Source organism: Copadichromis virginalis, linkage group LG11 (assembly GCF_057382275.1).
Source record: "Copadichromis virginalis isolate Kocher_CV1m ecotype Utaka linkage group LG11, C_Virginalis_male_GT1.1, whole genome shotgun sequence".
NCBI lineage: Eukaryota > Metazoa > Chordata > Actinopteri > Cichliformes > Cichlidae > Copadichromis > Copadichromis virginalis.
Genome location: NC_140628.1, coordinates 38,146,877 through 38,166,715, shown reverse-complemented (window position 1 = coordinate 38,166,715; position 19,839 = coordinate 38,146,877). Strand labels below are relative to the sequence as shown.

The 19,839-nt window shown below is 40.6% G+C and overlaps 2 protein-coding genes across 3 annotated transcripts in view; one reads left to right on the top strand and one right to left on the bottom strand.

Moving 5' to 3' along the window:
* The window catches only part of gabbr1a (gamma-aminobutyric acid (GABA) B receptor, 1a), a 132,993-nt gene extending 123,758 nt beyond the window's left edge, over positions 1–9,235 (top strand). For both annotated transcript variants that reach the window (XM_085472344.1, XM_085472345.1), the window contains 3 exons: positions 1,604–1,732; positions 2,509–2,652; positions 6,510–9,235. In XM_085472344.1, the coding sequence (XP_085328470.1) occupies positions 1,604–1,732; positions 2,509–2,652; positions 6,510–6,794 (558 nt within the window). In that variant the 3' untranslated portion in view covers positions 6,795–9,235. The remainder of the gene's footprint in view (positions 1–1,603; positions 1,733–2,508; positions 2,653–6,509) is intronic.
* Positions 9,236–10,140: 905 nt separating this feature from the next.
* On the bottom strand, positions 10,141–11,897 carry tnfb (tumor necrosis factor b (TNF superfamily, member 2)). Its single transcript, XM_085472347.1, has 4 exons — positions 11,611–11,897; positions 11,457–11,511; positions 11,298–11,357; positions 10,141–11,032 (listed from the first exon to the last, which is right to left on the bottom strand). Exons 1-4 carry the CDS (start codon positions 11,797–11,799, stop codon positions 10,593–10,595), a joined length of 744 nt encoding a protein of 247 aa, XP_085328473.1. The 5' UTR covers positions 11,800–11,897; the 3' UTR covers positions 10,141–10,592.
* Between the last annotated feature and the right edge of the window lie 7,942 nt (positions 11,898–19,839).

The following is a 19,839-nucleotide window of genomic DNA, read 5'->3' as shown; positions in this document are numbered from 1 at the left end:
GGCTTGTTCCAGACAGAGGAAGAACCGAGGGATGACATAAGATAAATAAGGATTATTATGAATGGTCCTGGAATAAGAATACAGCACTGAAAATGAGCACGATTGGTCCATATTAGGCTTGTATTAGTTGCCCATACATGACTACAATGCTTTGTGTACACCTACAGTTGGGAGTAAATCTTTAATTCAAATTTTAGAGTCAATTTAGATTCAACAAGGAAGTTAATATTCATCTTGATCTGGGATTTATATATATGTGTATATATGTATGTTTTTCTCTTAAATTCAGAGCCCCTATTGCATTTCTATCCAAATCATTCTGCTGCCAGCTCCAGGTGCTGCCTCATCGTACCTGCGCTGCTATGATACTCTTATTTCAAGTCTTGTTTGCAAAGTGCAAACTCAAAGACATTTCACGGTGAAGTAAATGTTAAATGAAATCAAAAGAATACAAAGCAGACTGTTACTGCGCAGCACTCAGATGCAAGCCAACCTTATCAGAGTGCTGCAGTTCAGCTTTAGTGCTGGGCATGTACTGCGTGTTGCACAGTGCGGGTAATGCAAAGTGTATCTCTGAGACCACATGCACAGTATGGAGTTATCCCGTCCCATGGCAGCAATAGGTTTAAAAATGCACCCATTTGGGCACTAAAGAATGGCAGTAAAAGCAGCCGTCAGTCATAAACATTTTTCAGCGGCTGTTAATAGCAAGTGAATCATCTTAAACGCAGGCACCTAGGATGCACTTCACACTGGAATAGCAGCCATTATGTTCACCGTAGCCACTTTAGACAAATTCTTGCTGCCATTTCCTGACCCTCTTGACACAGACTAACTTTGGAATTGATGTAAAATGTCTGCAGGAGAAAAAATAAAAGTTGTTTCTGTTGCTTTAACTGCCAGCAGAGGTTTTTTTCCCCTGTTTTGATCAAGAGAAGGCAAACGGTTTTTTTAGGTTGCTGTTTTTAACTGACATTTTCCTGCACTGGCCCGAATCCCCATTAATATATGAATAAGAAAGCTCCCTAATGAGCAGCTGCACATTTATCATCTTATACTCTGTGGATATATAATTAATAAATGGACAGATCTCGCCTCATTTATCGAGGAGAAGATTTATCATCCATCCATCATTTATGGTTGTTTATGATGTCATTAAATGCAGCTTTGCGTGACCATTTCATCCCATGGCTCCACAATGTGAGTCACGTCTAATGTTGCTATTTTATCTTATAATATTCACATTTCAGTTTTATGACGATGTCAATAGTTAATGGCGTCTGCGAGGGGACCTCCTTCCTCTTTGCTAAGTTGTGAGCTCCAGGCCCTGATGAGATGACAATGTGGAGATTGTCAGCACGCTGTTGCCACTTCAGTCATGACTTTTTAATGCTGTTTTCACATGGGAGCCCTCCCCGGAATGATAAACAGATGCCTGATGCTTTTACGGATGTGATTTTCCTCCCCTCTCATCCTGTCGCTCTCCAACTCTGCTTTATTCTCCACCTCCTGTCCTCCAACCCTACCTCCCTTCTTTCTTTTTACATTTAATCTCACTCTCCCCTTTGTTCTTACTTCTTTCTCTCTCTCTGTCTTCCTGCAGGTGTTGTGCCTGATCACAGCTCCGGTGACTATGATCCTGTCTTCACAGCAGGACGCCTCCTTTGCCTTTGCTTCTCTAGCTATCGTCTTCTCTGCCTACATCACACTGGTGGTGCTCTTTGTACCCAAGGTGCTCCTGCTCATGATTGACACCTTTTAAGATCCGCTGACATTCATAGTGAAGTGAAACTGAAGGTCAAACGTTTCAAATTCAGCATCTTTAGGAATGAGCTGCAGCTTGTAGCGCACGACAGTCGCGATCACATTATTCACTCTGACAGCTTTTTTGTTTCCCAACTGCATAAACACGCTTTGACGTTTGAGTGTAGCGCAACATTGGACCGGCTCAAATCATATCTGTCTTACCGTTTCAACATTAAGGTAATAATCTGCGAAATTTCTTGCTGGGAGCTTTTACATTTGTAGCTGCCGTAAACATTTGGAGTAGGAAAAAAAATCTTCCGCAACAAACAAAGTGAGACGTTTTACACGTCTGGCAGTGCCGTGGGTTTTTTGGGTTGTTATGAACAGAAGAAGAGCCGCGCGGTGCACATGCTGCAGACAGAAGGAAGAGTGCTGCTTACAGAAATTCAAATTTCATTAACAGGAAATCACAATATCGTCTCCACCCTTTGATTATCAGGATATTTGTGGGAGCTCACTGCTGTGCAGAGACGGCGCAGCAGCGAGTGCTGAACTTGTCACTAAAGTAAAATAAAAGTCTTCAGTGATGAATAATATTTTTAAGCCTTTAGAGAAATGTGAGTGATTTGGCTGAGAGGGCTGCAAATATTAAAGATGTTTTATTACGGGCTCTGAATAGATGCATTATTCATTGGGCGCAGGGTAGCTGGTCTCAGTCCTGATTTTCTTCTTTATTGAATTCCTGTCTCTGCAACGGTCCAGATGCGGCGTCTCATCACCCGCGGCGAGTGGCAGTCGGAGCAGCAGGACACCCTGAAGACCGGCTCGTCCACCAACAACAACGACGAGGAAAAGTCCAGGCAGCTGGAGAGGGAGAACAGGGAGCTGCAAAAGATCATCCAGGAGGTGAGGACGCATTAAACAGATGCACATATCATTATTATTAAATACAGATTCCAGTTTAACCTGGAGTTCACCCGTGAAGGCGATAGATATACTACACACTCGTAAAAAATCATTGTACAGATATCTTATGTAATTCATTTATTATGTATGTTTGTGTGGCATGCTGAGCACTGAGAGTGCTGCCTGTGTGAACATAGATATGCTGCAAGATGTTCCCATGCAGTGCAAACGTGATGACCTCATTGCCTAATATGTGCATAGAAATGCTCTTAACCTGCACGGTAATTAGATGCATGTGGAAAATTCCTTTTAAGTGTATTTGTGCGTTAGTGTGTCGGAATCATTATAAATCAATAAACGCATGTTCGCTCACTAATCATAGACAATAGAAATGATGGATATAAACACTGTGATGGTGCCGTTTCACTCCAACGTTAGTAAATGAAATCCTGCTATGAAGCATTTTCACCATCGCAGTCTGCACACTCATTGGCTGACAGCTCATTAGCCAATGAGCTTACCTCGGATAATCTTTGTTTTTAATTATATTAATGACTAAGGTAACTTAGCATGTTATTGAGTATAAAACTAGTGCCTAAGACCCTTAAAGGCTAGACGCTCTCTCTAATTGGAAAACTTGGCACTTTTTGTTGGGTTCACTTTTCAGACCTGGAAGCTCTGTCCATCATTAAAACGCTCTTTGTCCTGCCGCCATTCTCTTTGTATGGAAGCACATTTACCTCGGGGTTGAACAGCAAAGAGTGAAGCTGTTTTCTTGGAGAAGCCTGTCGGCTAAAGCAAAACAATCTGAGGATTTTCAGCCAGAGAAACTGAAAAATAAAGAAAAACAGTGTCAGAGGCCAAAAAAAGCAGAGTTTTGATAATGGTTCAAGTTAAAGGGGGAAAACTCTGAAGCTCCGTCTGCATTGACTGAGGAGGTGAGTGTTGCGTTCCCAGAGACACAGACTGTGGCTCATCTGATCTTTCAGTCTAAAACTCAATTATTAGAAACCACAGCTGCCACAGAGCGAGTGAGGACATCCAGCAAAGACTGAAGTTTCTTTCGTTTTTTTAATGGCTGTGATTTTAAACCCTAATGGGAACAAATAAAGTCACCTGAAACCTTAAAACTACAGTAATAACAGTATTATGTAACTTTTAGTGAAAGGTTGTCTGTCGCTTTATGTTTTAAAAGTAATCAAAAACCTGCATCTCTTCACTTATTAAATTCATGTTTGATTTAATTCTTTATTGTTATTTTTATTTCAGTTTCGAAAACTTTAATTATGGTGACAAAATTATTATTGTTGTTTACTTTTTCTTGCACAGCTGGTCTTTGGTCATTCTCTAAATGTGATCATGCTGCACAGAGTGAACCATTTACTGTCCCAGTGAGGATGTGTTAGCTTATGTGAAATACCTTTTCAGGAATCGGAGCATTTTCCTGGTAGTTTTGACAATTTCAGAAACAAAGATGTGAATGAAAAAGAAGAAACAACTAGTTAAACATTATAATAATGTTATTGTTGCTGTGGTGATTTTCCTGCTGTTTCCCTCAACCTTTTTTGGGATAATCAAACATTCCTGTATATGCTGGGAAAGTCCTGCCAATGGAGACGGGAGTTTCAGTTATTGTGTTTTTTTGCTGTCATCACTGTTAATAACAGCGAAATAACCGTTTTGTTTTCATGTTATTTCTGGCTCATCTTTCTTTATAAGTAACAATTCATTTCATTATGGTCTGTATTTGTATAGCGCTTTACCAGTCCCTAAGGACCCCAAAGCACTTTACACAACCAGTCATCCACCCATTCACACACTGGTGATGGCAGCTACATTGTAGCCACAGCCACAGCCTGGGGCGCACTGACAGAGGCGAGGCTGCCGGACCTCTGCTGATTACTGTAGTGACCGTGTATTCCAGCTTTCTATATTTAACATTATTAGATCTGCGGTGGCTCACTGGGTTGTGTTATGTGGCGTTCTGCCATCTCCTTGTAGATATTTAGGGAAGTTTCAGAGAATATTTTACAGGAAGTAGCACAAGTTCCCTGCAGGTTTCTATGAATTATATAAAACACTTGTGTTTAAGGTTAAATGTGCTTTTTTAACCTGTAAGGGGAAATTTCTACGTTAAAGCAGCAACAATTGTTTAAAAAAAGTGCCTGAGTGTGACATTTTACTAACAGCACTAATAATAAAAAAATATGAGCAGTGATATAAACAGCATAAAAAGTCTCATTTTAAATCCTGGAATGATCAGAAGGCTAATTTGCTATGTTCTTCGGGGATCGCCGTCCAGGGACACTTGCTGGGTGAGCTAATCAACATGCATATTCATCCACACATCCTGGTTTTGTTTACTTCAGAGTCATAATAGCCCTGAACCTGTAATAACATCTTCTGATGTCTTGTTTCGTCACCCAAACGGTCCCAAAGATATTTCACTCACATAAATCACACAAGCTGAGGAGCTGAAACCCACAAATGTATTTCACTAGGAACATTTCTGAAGCAGTTAATCAGATATCAGAGTTGCTTTTTCACTGTGATTTATTTTTAATCAGTTTAATTATTATTTTTAAAATGTACTTATTAACCTATAGAGGCAGAGTGCAGTTACGTCCCATCCACACAGGAGGGAAAAAATGAATGTCTCTCTCTGACTTTGTTGTGTGAAGGTGACTCCTTGTCAGATCCATCTGCAAGCAAAAAATGGAAAATGACTAAAAGCTGCTGCGTGGTGGAATCCACCGCCAGCAGAATGAGGGACCCGGAAATGGGTTTTTTTTATGAACTTTGTAATTGGAAAAAGTTTCAGGAGCACAAAGTGAGACGTTGGCAGAAAGACAGGGGGTTGTTTATAATCCTGACACTCAGGATGTGAGGGGTTTATCAAAAAGTAATATGAATAAATTACTGATTTACTTCCTGAAGAAAGTAATTTGTTACTCTTCTTCATTGCCCAACTTACATTTTCACATAATTATTAGTTAACAGTATAAAATTGCAGCGACTGACACTACAAAAACCCTCTGACAGTGCAGTTTTCATTGGACATCAACTCATAGTTACTTTTCTGAACACCAGATAGATTTTGAATCAGATTCTCTAAAGTCCTGCACAGTATGGAAAAACACTCCTGTCCCTGCGGCAAAATCACATCATCACGCCAACCCTGGCTAATTCAATGTTGGCTAATTTAAACTGACAGTGTAAAAATGATGTGTTTGCTTTAATGCTTTCTGCCACAGAACAGCGACTTCAATGATCCTGAAACAAATGGATCAGCATTAGCTGACTAACATTCTTCATTGCTTTCACCATCAGGTGCAGCAGGTCATTGTCTCAAAGTCAAAAAGTTTTATTTTATTATTTTATTATCACATTTTGTTCTACATCATAAATACTTTAGGAAATACCCCGCTTGTGAATTTTGAAACCTTTGTGCATCTCAGAGAAAGTGTTCATTAATAATCAACTAAATAAGAATACAGAAGTTATCTGGGAAATTCTGCATCATCATAAATGTCAAGTTATGTGACCTGGTGCAAGACCTACTGATCGCATATACACTTCAACAAACTGACATCATGGAAAAATCCCACAGTTTTTGTCAAAGGAACCCAGGCAGTTTTAACTTCATGGCTGGCCACCAGAAAAGTGTTTGTGCTTTTCTTCTTCTGAGAGTTGATATAAAAATCTGTGACATGCTTGTGCTGCAGTTATACAGAGTGTCAGTCACGGGCTGATGCTTCGGCCCCCGGGGCTGTGTGCCGATCACATGACAAATATCTGCTCTAGATCATCGTAGGGATGCTTCAGTTTGTAACTGCAGACTCTGGTTGTGTTTTCAGAAAGAAGAGAGGGTTTCGGCGCTCCGCAATCAGCTGGCTGAACGACAGGCTCTACGTAACCGCCGCCGACCCTCCACGGGCCAGAATCAGAACCACAATGCCCCGCCTCCTTCTTCTCAGCCAGATCCCAAGTCCCTGCTCCCTCCGCCCGGCTATCCCAACCCAACCACGGACAATCATTCCCTCCCACCTTCCTTCTCCAACTCCTCCAACCTCTACCCAGCAGACAGCAAGATGAGCCGCAACCACTGTCACAACAGCCAGATCCCGCTGCTGTATAAATAGGTGAAACACGGGAGGGTTCGGGTGGGGGAGGCGCACACGAGGGACACAGAACAGCACGAGACACTGTGAGTTTCACTTGTTTGGGCAACGAGCACAGCGGAGTAGTGACACTGTTTTAAAACACGGCGTGGAAGCTGAAATGAGTACACGGGAGTGCTTTATACTCGGGGAGAGTCACACAGGTAACACCCATCCTCTAAGTTTTGATCTCACTGTGTTCAACCCAGAAACACGGCGCACGCGGTGGCTCGACGTGGCGACAAGCACATCTAAGACTAGCAGCACACGACGTCTTTTTCAAAGATCAAGTGAACAATAGTCTCTTAATCATTCCGCTCCCTCATTCGTTATCTGGTTTCGTTGTGGAGACGCAGTGTCGAGGATCTTCAAAGGATGTGTTTGTGTCTTTGCTATATCGTCTCCACATTTTGTCTCTCGAGTTCATTAACTAGACAGACATGCGGTAGTGATTTATATTGGTCTGTAATATTTGATTGTTTTGTCATAGAGTTGTTGTTCTATTCTCTGTTAAGCTTTCAGGAGAGTTGTGAAAACTGAAATTTGCAAAGGGACAAAGCAATGTACAGTTTTGACTTTTTTTCCCCCTCTAGTGTTTCCTCTAAAAGCAGCCGAGAAGCTCAGAAGCGAAAAATGTGCATTATTAAACAGCCATAATTTAAAACGGCCAGGGAGCTAAGCATGCATGGATGTCTGTTGTCAGGACTGTGTGTTCAAGTACAAAACTGCATTTTAATAAGCTAGTTCCTTATTAGACCCATGTTGAAGAAGACAATGATCAAAGTTACTGATGAATGAGGACAGTTTTGATAGCTTTGGGGTTTGAAATCATATTTTACAATGTATTTTTTGAAGTTTGTGTTTATTTAGCAGTACAGTACAGTAGGAGACATCAAGTCAAGTCACATCAAGCCTGCATCTAACGTATCTTGCAGATATTGTCATCTACAGTCCTTTGGGGTCGTCCTCTTGTGCACTTCTGGATCTTATCCAGCACTGATGCTGACCCTACTTTCAAATCACCATTTGGGGCCCTTAGCTTCAGTGGGGCCAAACACCAGTTATCAGTGGAAATACACTCCGTGTGCAGTTCTGGCAGTCCAGGAGGTCAGGAGTGCAACCAGGATGTTCATGAGGAGTGAAATTTTCCGAACGTTTAAAAGGTTAAACGCAGTAAATCTTTCGTTCTGTCATCGTTTAAGCACATAAAGGATTAAAGACCATGACATCGCCTCCTGAGGGTCAGTTGTTTTTCTTGGCATTTCAAGGGTTAAACACTGTAAATTTGTCACTCAGCCAGATTTAGCTCCTTGGAAATCCATCGTCAGCCCCAAAATAAATGGTGAAGCATTAGTGTTCTGATACATGGAAGCGCATATATGAGGTTGAATGGTCCTTGGACAGAGAATGGAAGTGTTCCAGATGTGCACAAGGAGACTGCATTGAATGGGATATCAGACAGTTTGATTTTTATCTGTGGAGTCCTGGAAACATTTGATATGAGTAATCACCATCACTTACCATGATGACCAAGGCCCAGCTGTCTATTCTGGCTGCCTAATTTCACGGGGTACAGTTATCCGTCAAACACATTCATATACAGTCTACAAAACTGGAGCCATCCAAATTCCAACATACTTAATAGAAGCACAGTCTGTACTTTCTGCCTTTTGTAAATCTAAACCACTTTATGTTTGGACAGCAGTGAAACGTTGAGGGCTTCTGTGATGGCTATTACTGTAGATATGCAGAGAAAGCACAATTTTTTTTATACCTGTAAATCTGTTACCCGTCATACTTGTAAACTTCGTTTTTTGTGTCGTATGTATACGTACATGAATTTTTTCCTTTTTCCCACAGACGATTGGGAATGAAGCTAATTTATTTTCTTCATCTTTTGCCTTCAGCTAAGTGGTGAAAGCATCCATGAAGGACTTAAAGTAATGTGACATAGTGTATTTATTCGGCAGTTAATGCGGATGTACTATTTCATTCATGAGCTATTTCCAGATTTTATAAAGCAATGACGCCTGAATGACGCTGTTAGCAGGTAACACAACACTTTGTCAAATATTTTTAAATATCTGTAAATCACAGTGTGCACTTTAAACCGAACAAACGATTCCACTCTGTGTCGCTGTTACTCGGTTTAGCTCAGGGTTTGGGGGAGGACCGTCAAAGTCAACTTAAATGAATGAAATAGGCCATATTTATTAACTGTGCAGTACCTTGATCACTTGATAGTGTAGTATATGAATGCAGAAATTACTTCAGAAATGTTCTATTATCTTGCACATATATAAGAATATACATGGATTTGGGGATATTTGTATTCACTATATCTAAGATATTAAATGTTAATATATTTCAGAGTATGTGTATGCAGATATATGGGTACCATAAATAAAATATTTGTTTTTTCACTGGGTATTTCTCGTGTTTTAATTGATACGTTTTAAAATATGTGGACATATCATATGGATTGTTGTGCATATTCCAAAGGCACAGCACATGTTTGCTCATGTTTGCACTATCCACTAGATGTCACCAGTTATTTGTTGTTTTTCTGATTTGCTCGGGCTGTTTTGACCAATTCATCTATGTCCAAGTGAAACTTGATATTTGTCTCTAGGTCAGCTCTGCAGGACTCAAAAAACCAAATAAACCCAGAAGAAAAGCTCATTAAACAAAAGCTAGAAGCAAAATTTGACACGATGACCAACTGTAAAGCCCAGTGGGAACCTCATTACCGAGACAATGAGTGGATGTTTGCCTTGCATATGAAACAAAAGTAGACAAATTGCTTCCAAGTGCGTCCGTTATTTGTATGATGTGTGTTTATAGATGATGACAGTCTGACAAACCCAGCTGTGCCACAGTCCCATGATCCCTCATCTCGCACAGCTTCCCGTTCCGTCTTTTTTCAGCTGACTGAAAGCAAGGTATGTGGTAATGCACAGGGAAAGGGTTGGTGTCGAGAACGAGAGAGGCTGTGTGTGGGGGTGGATGGCTGCCATTGGGGAAAACCCACTCTGAGCTGAGGCTTCTGTGGGCCTCCACCTGACACAGCACTCGGCAAGAGGCAGAAAAAAAGCAGGAAATTCCCCTCCACTTGTGTGATCCAACAAAGGAAGTATTTGCTGGCTGTGGAGGAATTTCATAGCAGCTTTTGCCAACTACTGTGTGTGTGTGTGTGTGTGTGTGTGTGTGTGTGTGTGTGTGTGTGTGTGTGTGTGTGTGTGTGTGTGTGTGTGTGTGTGTGTGTGTGTGTGTGTGTGTGTGTGCTGCAGCGCCGGCTGGACAGACTTCTAACTATTACAGGAGACCATTCTCTGTAGTTTTCTGCATTTTTATTCTTTTCACAACTTATATAAATTTTTAAAGTTATATAAACTTATATAAATACCTTTAAAGTCCCGGTCCCAGTGATTTAAATACAAATAAATACAAATAAATACATACAAGCTATGACAGCACCTCTGTATCTGAACTCTTGAGCCAAAGAGCCTTGTCATCATCTGATACAGCAGAGGAAATCTAGCCTCATACAATCTCAGGTCAGTATAAATAATATGTCAAAAGTGCCTAAAGTAGAAACAATGTTGCAAACTGTTACAGTTTATATAGTTTTAAAAAACCAGCCTAACGTTTTCAGCTGGGAATTTCATCTCCATTGAGATTTCAATATTTAAACATCACCATGTGGATGAAATAAAAAACTATATGTTCACATAGTTTTTAAGCTCCATGCAGCTTTTCTGCTCAAAGCGGAGAGTCGTTTCAAAGTGCAAACACGCCAAAGAAGGTCCTTCCTTCGTCAGTCTCCAGCTCTGATAGCTGGTTGGTTTCTGTCCACAGCGTGTCTCCTTCGTTCAGCTGAAACACAGCGCCCAGGTAAATGGCGTTGTACCAGCCGTGGTCTGAGAAGCTATCCTGAATGGTGTCTTGGCATGCCGACCTCAGGGCGCTCATCAGAGTGGAGGGGCTTCCCACAGACTCTGAGTAGCGCCAGATCCTGTGGCTGAGAATTGTGAGGCTTTTTTCCTCATCTTCATTGTCATCGCTATTCCCACAGATCACCCTGAAGGATGCCTGGCTGTAGACGAAGTACAGGCCGGTGTGTGGGATGATGATTTTGTTGGCCTCCAACTTGAAGCCGCCCTGAGCGAACGCCTGGCCTTGACCATTCCTCCACTCCAGATGACCTTTTGAGTCGCTGCCTGCAAGTAAAGATCAGAAACGTTACAGCCTTGAAATACCGGAGTGTGAATTACTGACAGGTTTGTTATTTGGAGAGCAGAATGAAGTATTGACTGAAGCTAATGAATGACTTATGGGACTTCCTTATTGTGCTCTTGGTTTCCAAAAAGAAGAGAGCTACCAATACCACAGAGGGAGAAGAAAAACTCAGAAAAGCTCCTTTGAAGGCTGAGATTATGAGCCTATTGTTTGCTGAGGACCAAATCAAGGTAAGCGGTGACTCACCTTCTAGGTGGATGGCTGCCTTGGCTTTGCTGCTGATCCATTTTATCGTGGAGTGGGGCTCTGAAGGAAGGAAGAAAAATGTGAGCTTGTCTCAAATAATCCACAAAGACTCAAATGTAGCTCTCAAAACCTCTCATAAGCACCCATGTGTATAATCACCTGGTTTTTCGCCAGTGTTCTTCGCCTTTAGTGCTTCTGGCTGTCCTACTTGTGTCTGCATGGAGGAAAAAAGAATCCTTAGATACATATATAGACACACACACAGGTTTTGAAAGACTTTTCATCATACTCGAAAAGATGAGATGCTCCTTACCATCCTTTCTGGCCTCGTATTCCAGTACCAGGCAAACAGCAGGACACCTGCTAAACAAAGAGCCACGACGACGAGGACGGCGCACACCTTCCATATCCACTCTGCAGGTGATTTCTTCTCAACTAAAACTACAGTCTTCGCCTCAGGACCGGCCTCGACATCAACTGGTGTGGTTGTGTATGCAACCATGCTGTGCACAAAGCCTCTGCCGTCTGATCTTTAAAGAAATCCAGAAACTGAACAGTTGTCTGTGTCTTCTGTGCTGACACTTCTCTCTTTGAGTGTGCTGTTTGTGTTAAGAGTGAACTTCTGCTGGAGAGTCTGTAGTATTTATGCAGCTGCAGGGGAAACTCCAGTGATGTCACCGTGTAAGTGGAGACAGCGCAGCAGCAACAGCGGTGGCAGCAGCGCAACCGGGGTCATGGAGAAAGGAGAGTGAGAGGGAAGGAAAAGTTACAGAACATTTAGCGGAGTGTCACCGCAGGAGTTATGGTTTCAGGATGGGAAAGTGGTTGATGGCGACTTTTGGTTTTCTAAAAAAATTATATACACAGATATTCAGGCACACACACGATGAGAGACAGACACACAGTTGCACCACACTGTGTCTGAGGTTAACTCGTACAGCTCACCAACATTTTGAGGTCAGAAAAGGGACATTATAAATAAACAACCCCCACCCCACCGTGACTTGTATAAATTATTAGTAAAGTCTTCACAGTACACTGACATAATAGCTTTTCTCCAAATCAAATCTACACATTTTTCTCTGGCATGTAGTGCAGTTCTAGTAACTAGAGTGTTTTTGTTGCTCACGTTTAGCTTGCCTTTACCGTGTATTTCACAGAAGTGTTATTTTGCTCAAAGCTCTTTTGAGAAACAGGGAGCCTTTCACTCAAAAAAAGTACATTCATGTTGTTGTATTCTTTTTACCCATAGACTGTATATAAAAGATGGCCACAACTACCACAAGGTCTCGTTTTTGCCATGTAGGTTTTTTTCAAGCCATAAGTGGCCATTATTTGCCCAGAGGGCAGTGTGCTAACATCCGAGTTTAAACTAAAACGCTTGCTTACTAAACTACCTGGGAGTCTCTAGTGGCCATTAGAGAAACTACAGTTTTGCGGACATCCTCTTTTGGAGTCATTTTTGTGCCACAGAAGTTGCATGTTATTCTTGCTGTACCAAAAAACATGCACAAAAGCCACAAGTGTGTAGAGGACACGGTCTGTCTACACACGATAAGAGGCTTATTCTTGTGTGACACTACGTAAACACTGAACCATTCTCGCCCAGCTGATGCTAGCTGACTACATCTGTTCTGGTTGTTGGATACAGAAAGTACATAATTGCTACTTAAAAATGCCAATTAAAAGGGTTTAATTGGCATTTTGAGCACCTTGCAGCAAAAATGTTGCCATGCAGAGAACTCATTGTCCACAACAGCAATGTTTCCTATGAAGAAATGTGATATATTTTTAGCACACTATCAGTTCATTTTCTATTACATCATCCTACAATATTTACACCTGGCTGGAACTCTTTTACAGTCTGCTATAAATCCATAAATGCTAAATATAGGTGGCGCGCTGAAGTGTTATTTTACTTCTTTATCTTTACAGCATGAGCGAAAGTTCAGCAACTGAAGTATAACCATGATGAGAGGTCATATGTGATGAAAGTTCAAAAGGAATTTTCACAAGTCATTTAAGTGTGTAGAAATTTGAAAGTAGATACACTACAAACAAAACACCTGGATTATAAAGTGAAACAGACGTTTAAGTAATCCATTTCTATATGTCATACATGAAGTATCTTCTGGGGTTTTGGAAGACTTTCTCTTTTTTTCCTTGACATATGGTGTTTAACACAGCATTTGTTTCTGAAATTACCTCAGTTTAAAAAAAGAAAACTGAAGCAGAGAAAGAAAAAAAAAACTTGGCAGCTCTCTACTTTCTCTTTCAGAACTGAAAGGTGATGCAACTCAGTTCAAGACACTCCACAAAGCATCTTTTTACACTTCTCCTTCTTTGTCTTGCTGTTCCCATTTCACTTTCTCAACTGACTTTCTTTGTTTGAGACATAACAGCCAAGTGTGGGCTTTTTATCCAGTGTACATGCCTCAAATGTCCAGCGAGTTCTGTTTTCATTTGGCTGTGTTTTTCTTAAACACTTGTCTGGTTTCCCTTGTACTGTCCCGATTGCTGTTTGTTTTGTCACAACACGGTTTTAAAGAAGCAGTGAGGATTTGTCTCGTTTGAAGCCATCTTCTGTGTTTTTGATAAACTGCACATTATGAGTGATCACATTGTTTAGTCAGTATCATAAAAAAACTTAACAAAAAACATAAAAGTAGAAACCCGCGAGGCAAAAGTGGAAACACCAAAGGTGCAGTTCCTCTAATGGCCACTAGCTGCAAAAGTAGGTAAATCCCCACAGATTCACATGCTGAAATATTTTGTTCTCAGAGTCAATTTTACGTGATAATTCTCTTCAATTGTATTCATACAGCGCATTTCAAGGCACTTTGTATTCTAAGGTCAACCTTCCAATAATACATAGTACGAGCAAACACTTTGGTGACAGTGGGAAGGAAAAACTCCCTTTTAACAGGAAGAAACCTCCAGCAGAACCAGGCTCAGGGAGGGGCGGGGCCATCTGCTGTGATTGGTTGGGGTGAGAGAAGGAAGACGGGACTAAAGACATGATAATAACTGTATGAGAATTTATTTTAAAAAGCAGAAGAAAAAACTCACTCTTGAAGTCACTGAACTAGACACCTTGACCACATTTGTGCTCTCGCTGCCTTTTGGAGCAATTTAAGCTGTGCATACACTGTGCTATTTCTTTCAGTCGCATTATTCAGCTCCTGGTCAAACTGTATGATTGAATTTCAGGGGTGAGAAGTTCGCAGGTCACGATGCATCGTCTCACACTATACAGCTCGATGCTCTGATGTGACCTGAGTCACACTGTGCATCCATAACATGAAGCTTATAACACAAAATCTGTCTCTCGCTCTCCCTCTCTGTCTTTCACTCACACAGACACACACCACCACCATCAACTTTGCTAAATTGCTAATGAAAAACATTGATCATGCAGCTGTGATTGAGCAGCAACGTCCATCCAACTATTTTCACGGTTGGTGCGGTCGTGATCATTTTGTGAGGCCACATCGAAAAGGCTCAGATGAGCTTGACAAAGTTCACATGCCGCACTGCCGCGCTACTCCATCTTTCCACTTTCATTTCTGTCTGCACGTGCGCAGTGTGAGAAGCTGCGGTGACACCCTCACGACGGTCGACAGGATTTCAAACAGGTTTGATTTTCTTATGACCAAACGACTGATGATCGGGAGCTGGTTGTGAGGTCGCTTCTCGTTACCCCACATATATTACACGATGCACAACACACAATTAAGGCGAATCCCCAAAACGGTCGCACGACTGAAAAATCGGCTCAAAATGGGTCAAAAATTGCACAGTGTTTGCCAGCTTAAAATTAATTGACACATAATCTTGTTTTTTTTTGGCTAAGGTTGCTCGCATTAGCTTATGCTTTAGCACTCCATCATCTCTTTAAAACAAATTACAGAGCTTAAATGCTAATCAGTTCAATTCAGTTTGTATAACACCAAATCACTTTAGATTGTAAGGTGAAGCCCCCACAGTAATAGGCAGAAAACCCCAGCAAGCAGACAACCCCGAGCAAGCATTCGGTGACTTTGGCAAGGAAAAACTCCCTCCAGCAGAGCCAGGGTCAGGAAGGGTAAGCCATCTGCCGTGGCCCATTGAAGGGTGAGGGGAGGAAGACTTTAGATTAATAATTACTACTAATTAAATGCAGAGTGGCGGATAAAAACTCAAAGAGTGAAAAAATGTGAGTCAAGAAGAGCCACTCAGTGTCTCATGGGAAGCCCCCAGCAGCTTAGGCCTATTGAAATGTAACTAAAATCATCTAAAATGAACTCATATCAGTAAGAGTTTGGGTTGCTTGCCACGCCGACTAAATTTACAGGAGGCAAAAATTAGTGGCTTGGCCCCTGGGGTCGGTGCAATGAGCTACTGCTAAAGTACCTAAATAGTTGTTGTGCGTGGTTGTTGTGGGAGATCCCAAAGATGTTTCAAGTAGAGCTTATTAAAAAGATAGCCACATTTGGCCGAAGATTTAGAAACTGTATAGAGAATCCAAATTCTTTGTAGCCTTTAGTAAAGTGGCTCCGATGATTTTCATGCAAAGCCCATCAGTGGATTTCAGGTGGATGTCAGATTTTTAGAACCACCTTTTCATTACAGCTGATCGCCTTTGACACCAAATCTGCTGAACAGTTGCCGCCCCGTCCCAAACAGAACTTTCTTTGTATTCGTATTTGTTTTGTAGTCATTTAGGTTTTTTGTGTGGGTGCATTTGCGGTTTGGGATCTTTTTTTGGTGCTCGATTTTTGTCACATTGCAGTCATTTTGTGTCTCATGTCTTTTGCGGTTACTTTTCTCTTGTTATATTAGATATCTCTGTGGTGACCTTAGGTCATCATGATTTTGGGTTTTTTGTTGCTGTGTATGTATCTAGTTAATCTTATCTATATTTGTTTTTTTTCCGACTTTGTGACAAGGTTATTATAGCTGACTAAAACAAAACTAAAACTGAAGTAAAAAAAAAAAGACATTTCACAAAAAAAAAAAAAACTAACTAGAATAAAATGGAAATGCAGGATGATGTTTAGTCAGACTTTGGATGCCGACTGTGAACCAACACAATCAGTTCTGCTTTTTTATTACCTATTGTCATACCTGCACTAATTTCTTTTTGAGCTTTGCCTCCAACACATGTCCTTCATATGCAGGGAGACTAAAACTAAGGCTGGATGTAATACAAATTACAACTAAAACTAAAAATTTTCTATAATAAAAACTGTTGTGAAGCGAGTAAACCCAGTCTGCAAAATGAATGTTGGGTTTTTCTCTGTATGTATTATTGTAGGGTCTACCTTCCTATATAAAGCTCTTTGAGGCGACTGTTGTGATTTGGTGCTTTATTAATAAAATTGAATCAAATTCAAAGTAAAAATAAAACATCAAAATAAAATAAAAATAAAACAAATCTACTTGTTGGTTGTTTTGTGTTGTTTCCAGTAACATTTGATCTTTTCCCATCTCTTCCTGGTTATTTTGCATGTCTGTTTTGTGTTGTTATGATGGTGAGCATGTTGTCTTGCTTGTCTCTCTTTAGTCATTGCGTTTCTTTTTGTAACAATAGTCCATTATTTTTTATTCCATTCTTTTTTTCTCATTTTTGTCTCGTGTGGGTTATTTTCCATCTTTTTTGGTCATTTTTTTCTGACTTTGTGTTATTTTGTGTTTCTTTTGTTGCTGCGTGTGTTGGTTTTGTTTGTCTCTTTGGCCATTTTGTGCGAATATTTCACATTTTTGTTGTTAGTTTTGTCTCTGTTTGATTAAATGTCATTTTTTTAATGTTTTCTTGATTTTCTTTTTTTTTAGTTTTTTTTTTTGCATGTTTGTTTTATTTTGTCTCTTCTATGTATCGGATTTTGTGTGTTCCTTTTTGTGATCCTTTTGACTCTGTGGTCATTTTGTGTATTGTATGGTTAGTTTTTTTTGTTTTGTTTTTGGGCCAAGTTGCTCAGTAATATATTCTTGATGCTTGATTATCACTTCGGTAGTGTGGAAGGGGGAGCCACCAGTGTGTCATCGGGGGGATTGTGAATGTGTGTATCTTATAAACCTGAAAGGACTGGAGTGCTGTGACGCTGAATATTAACGCAGCAGAAAGTGTGTGCATGTCATGTGTGAAATCAGCAGTGAAATTGCACCTCCGTGTCTGGCTTTGACTTTTTCATTCCAACATGCAAACACAAACCAACCGCAAGATGTTGCCGGATGATATCATTTTCACCATTATCATATGCACCCACATGACACACACACACACACACACACACACACACACACTGTCAAATGCATGCATACTGTCTACAGTTCCTCCCTCTCACTCACCCACCTCTTTTCGATTATTCATAACGAGATTCTCCAAAAGAAGCTCTTGGTTATGATATCCGGTGTGCAAAGACAGGAAGCTCATCTATAGGTACCATCCCTGACTCTAAAGACACTGAATCAGTGTCTTTATGTGAGACTCAGCTTACATAAAGACACCGGTTCTTCGTATTTCCCAATGAAACAGGAATAAAAACCAAACTCAGACTTAATTATAGCACAAATATTTGTGTGTAGGATCACTTCTTTTTTTTTTTTTTTTTTTTGGTAGGATCACTTCAAGTAGCGGTGTTGGAGACTCTGTGGTCGCATTGGTGTTAATCAGTTAAACTACTTTTTGGTCTTTTGAAAATATGAAAATAAAATATTGTATTTTGGCCATGATATGTAACACTCTCTGATATATTTAAATCCTGAAAAATTATAATGTGGTCATTTTTTTTTAACCTTCTTGCGAGGGGTGCAGTGGTTAGCACTGTTGCCTCACAGTAACGGGGTCCCTGGTTCAAATCTGCCGCCTGGCTGGGACCTTTCTGAGTGCACACTCCATGTTCTCTGTCTCTCCAGGTAGTCAGGCTTCCTCCCACATCCAGAGGCATGCGCGTGAGGTTAGCAGGTTGTTTTCTGATTTATTGTCTCTCTGTATTAGGCCTACGACAATCTTTTCCTTTGTTTGTAGCCAATTTGCATTTTTATTGTGATTTATTCTGGTCATTGTGGTCATTTTTATGCCTTTAGGGCTGGTTTTCAGTGGTGTGTGGTGATTGGGTGCCTCCTTAACGCAGTTACTTTCAGTTTTCTGTCTGTTTAGTGTTATTTTGCATTTTTATTGTGACTTTATGTTCCTAGCTGTAATACTGTGATTATGTTTTGCCTCTTTTTTTTCATCATCACTTTTTAGCCATTTTTGTGCTTATTTGCATTTTCAGTATTGTTTCGTTTGGTTGCTGTGACCATCCCTTGGATCATTTTACACATTAAAAAAAAGAATTTTGAATCTCATTATTATTGCCACTTTTGCTTTCTAGTCATTACTTTTTACTCTTTGTAGTCTTTTAGGTTTTTGTTGTGGTTCCTTTTGTCTTTGTGGTCATCTTTTTGCCAGATTTGATTTTGTATTGGTTGTTTGTTTTGATTTTGGGTTACCCCCCCCCCCCTTTTTTTTTTCCCCACTTTCTGATTTTTTATTTTTATCTGTTTGTAGTCGTTTTTGACTTCTTTTGTTTCCCCCTCTGTGATCGTCCACTAACCGCTCTGTGATCAACCTGTGTGGCTTTGTGTTATCTTCTTGTTTATATGTTTTGCTAGTTCCCATGAGAGAAAAATAACATCAAAATACAGTATGCACCTCGCAGTGTGAATAGACAAACTTCAGAATAACATTTTCCATGATAAACACGGAGGAGTCCTTCTCCACCAAATGGAAGAAATAGATCTTCTTCACTGTAAACAATTACTGTGAAATACCTGAATATAAATAAAGAGTCTAGACACAAAGTTACACTCATTTCCTTTTCTAAAAATGTGTTTGTCTGTGATTTCCCCTGCCTTTACTAATCAGCTCATTTAAATCTGTATGGATATATAGTTTCCCAACAAAAGAAAGTGTGACCTTTAACATATGACTCACTGAATCCCACGGATTTCACAAATGCCTCTTTTCATTGAACTGGGAAAAATATCACCGAAAATGAAACCTCCTCAGTTTGAGCTTTCGTATCTTTGTGCCTTTCCCTTTTCCTGACTTTCCGAATCTTTGTCAGGCCAGTCCCAAAAACACGGTGACACATTCCCCACATGTAACCCTCATGGTATCCGTAAAGCCATCAAAAAGCTTTTTTTTGTTCTTTGCTGATTTTGCTCCCTGGTTGCATCATGCAATCCCAGGAATATGCGGTCATCGCACAGTGAAGCTCAGCAGTAAAGCCGGCTCAGATAAGCTCAGGGCAGGAAAGGTTGGAAGGAAGCCGGGTGGGAGGATGTTGAGGGAGGGGAAGCTGTTGTAGGCGAACAAGTTGTTTAGTGTAGGATTATGAGCTGAGCCTCGTATTCAGATGTGTGTGATGACACATGCACAGGTGCAGGTTTAGAAGAAGCAAAAAATCCACATCTTATAGTTTTGGTTTCCTTCTTGTCATTCCCTCTTCGGGGTATGTGGGCTCAGATGTGTAAGGGAATAAACCAGGTCGATATGAGGTTCTACCACAAATGT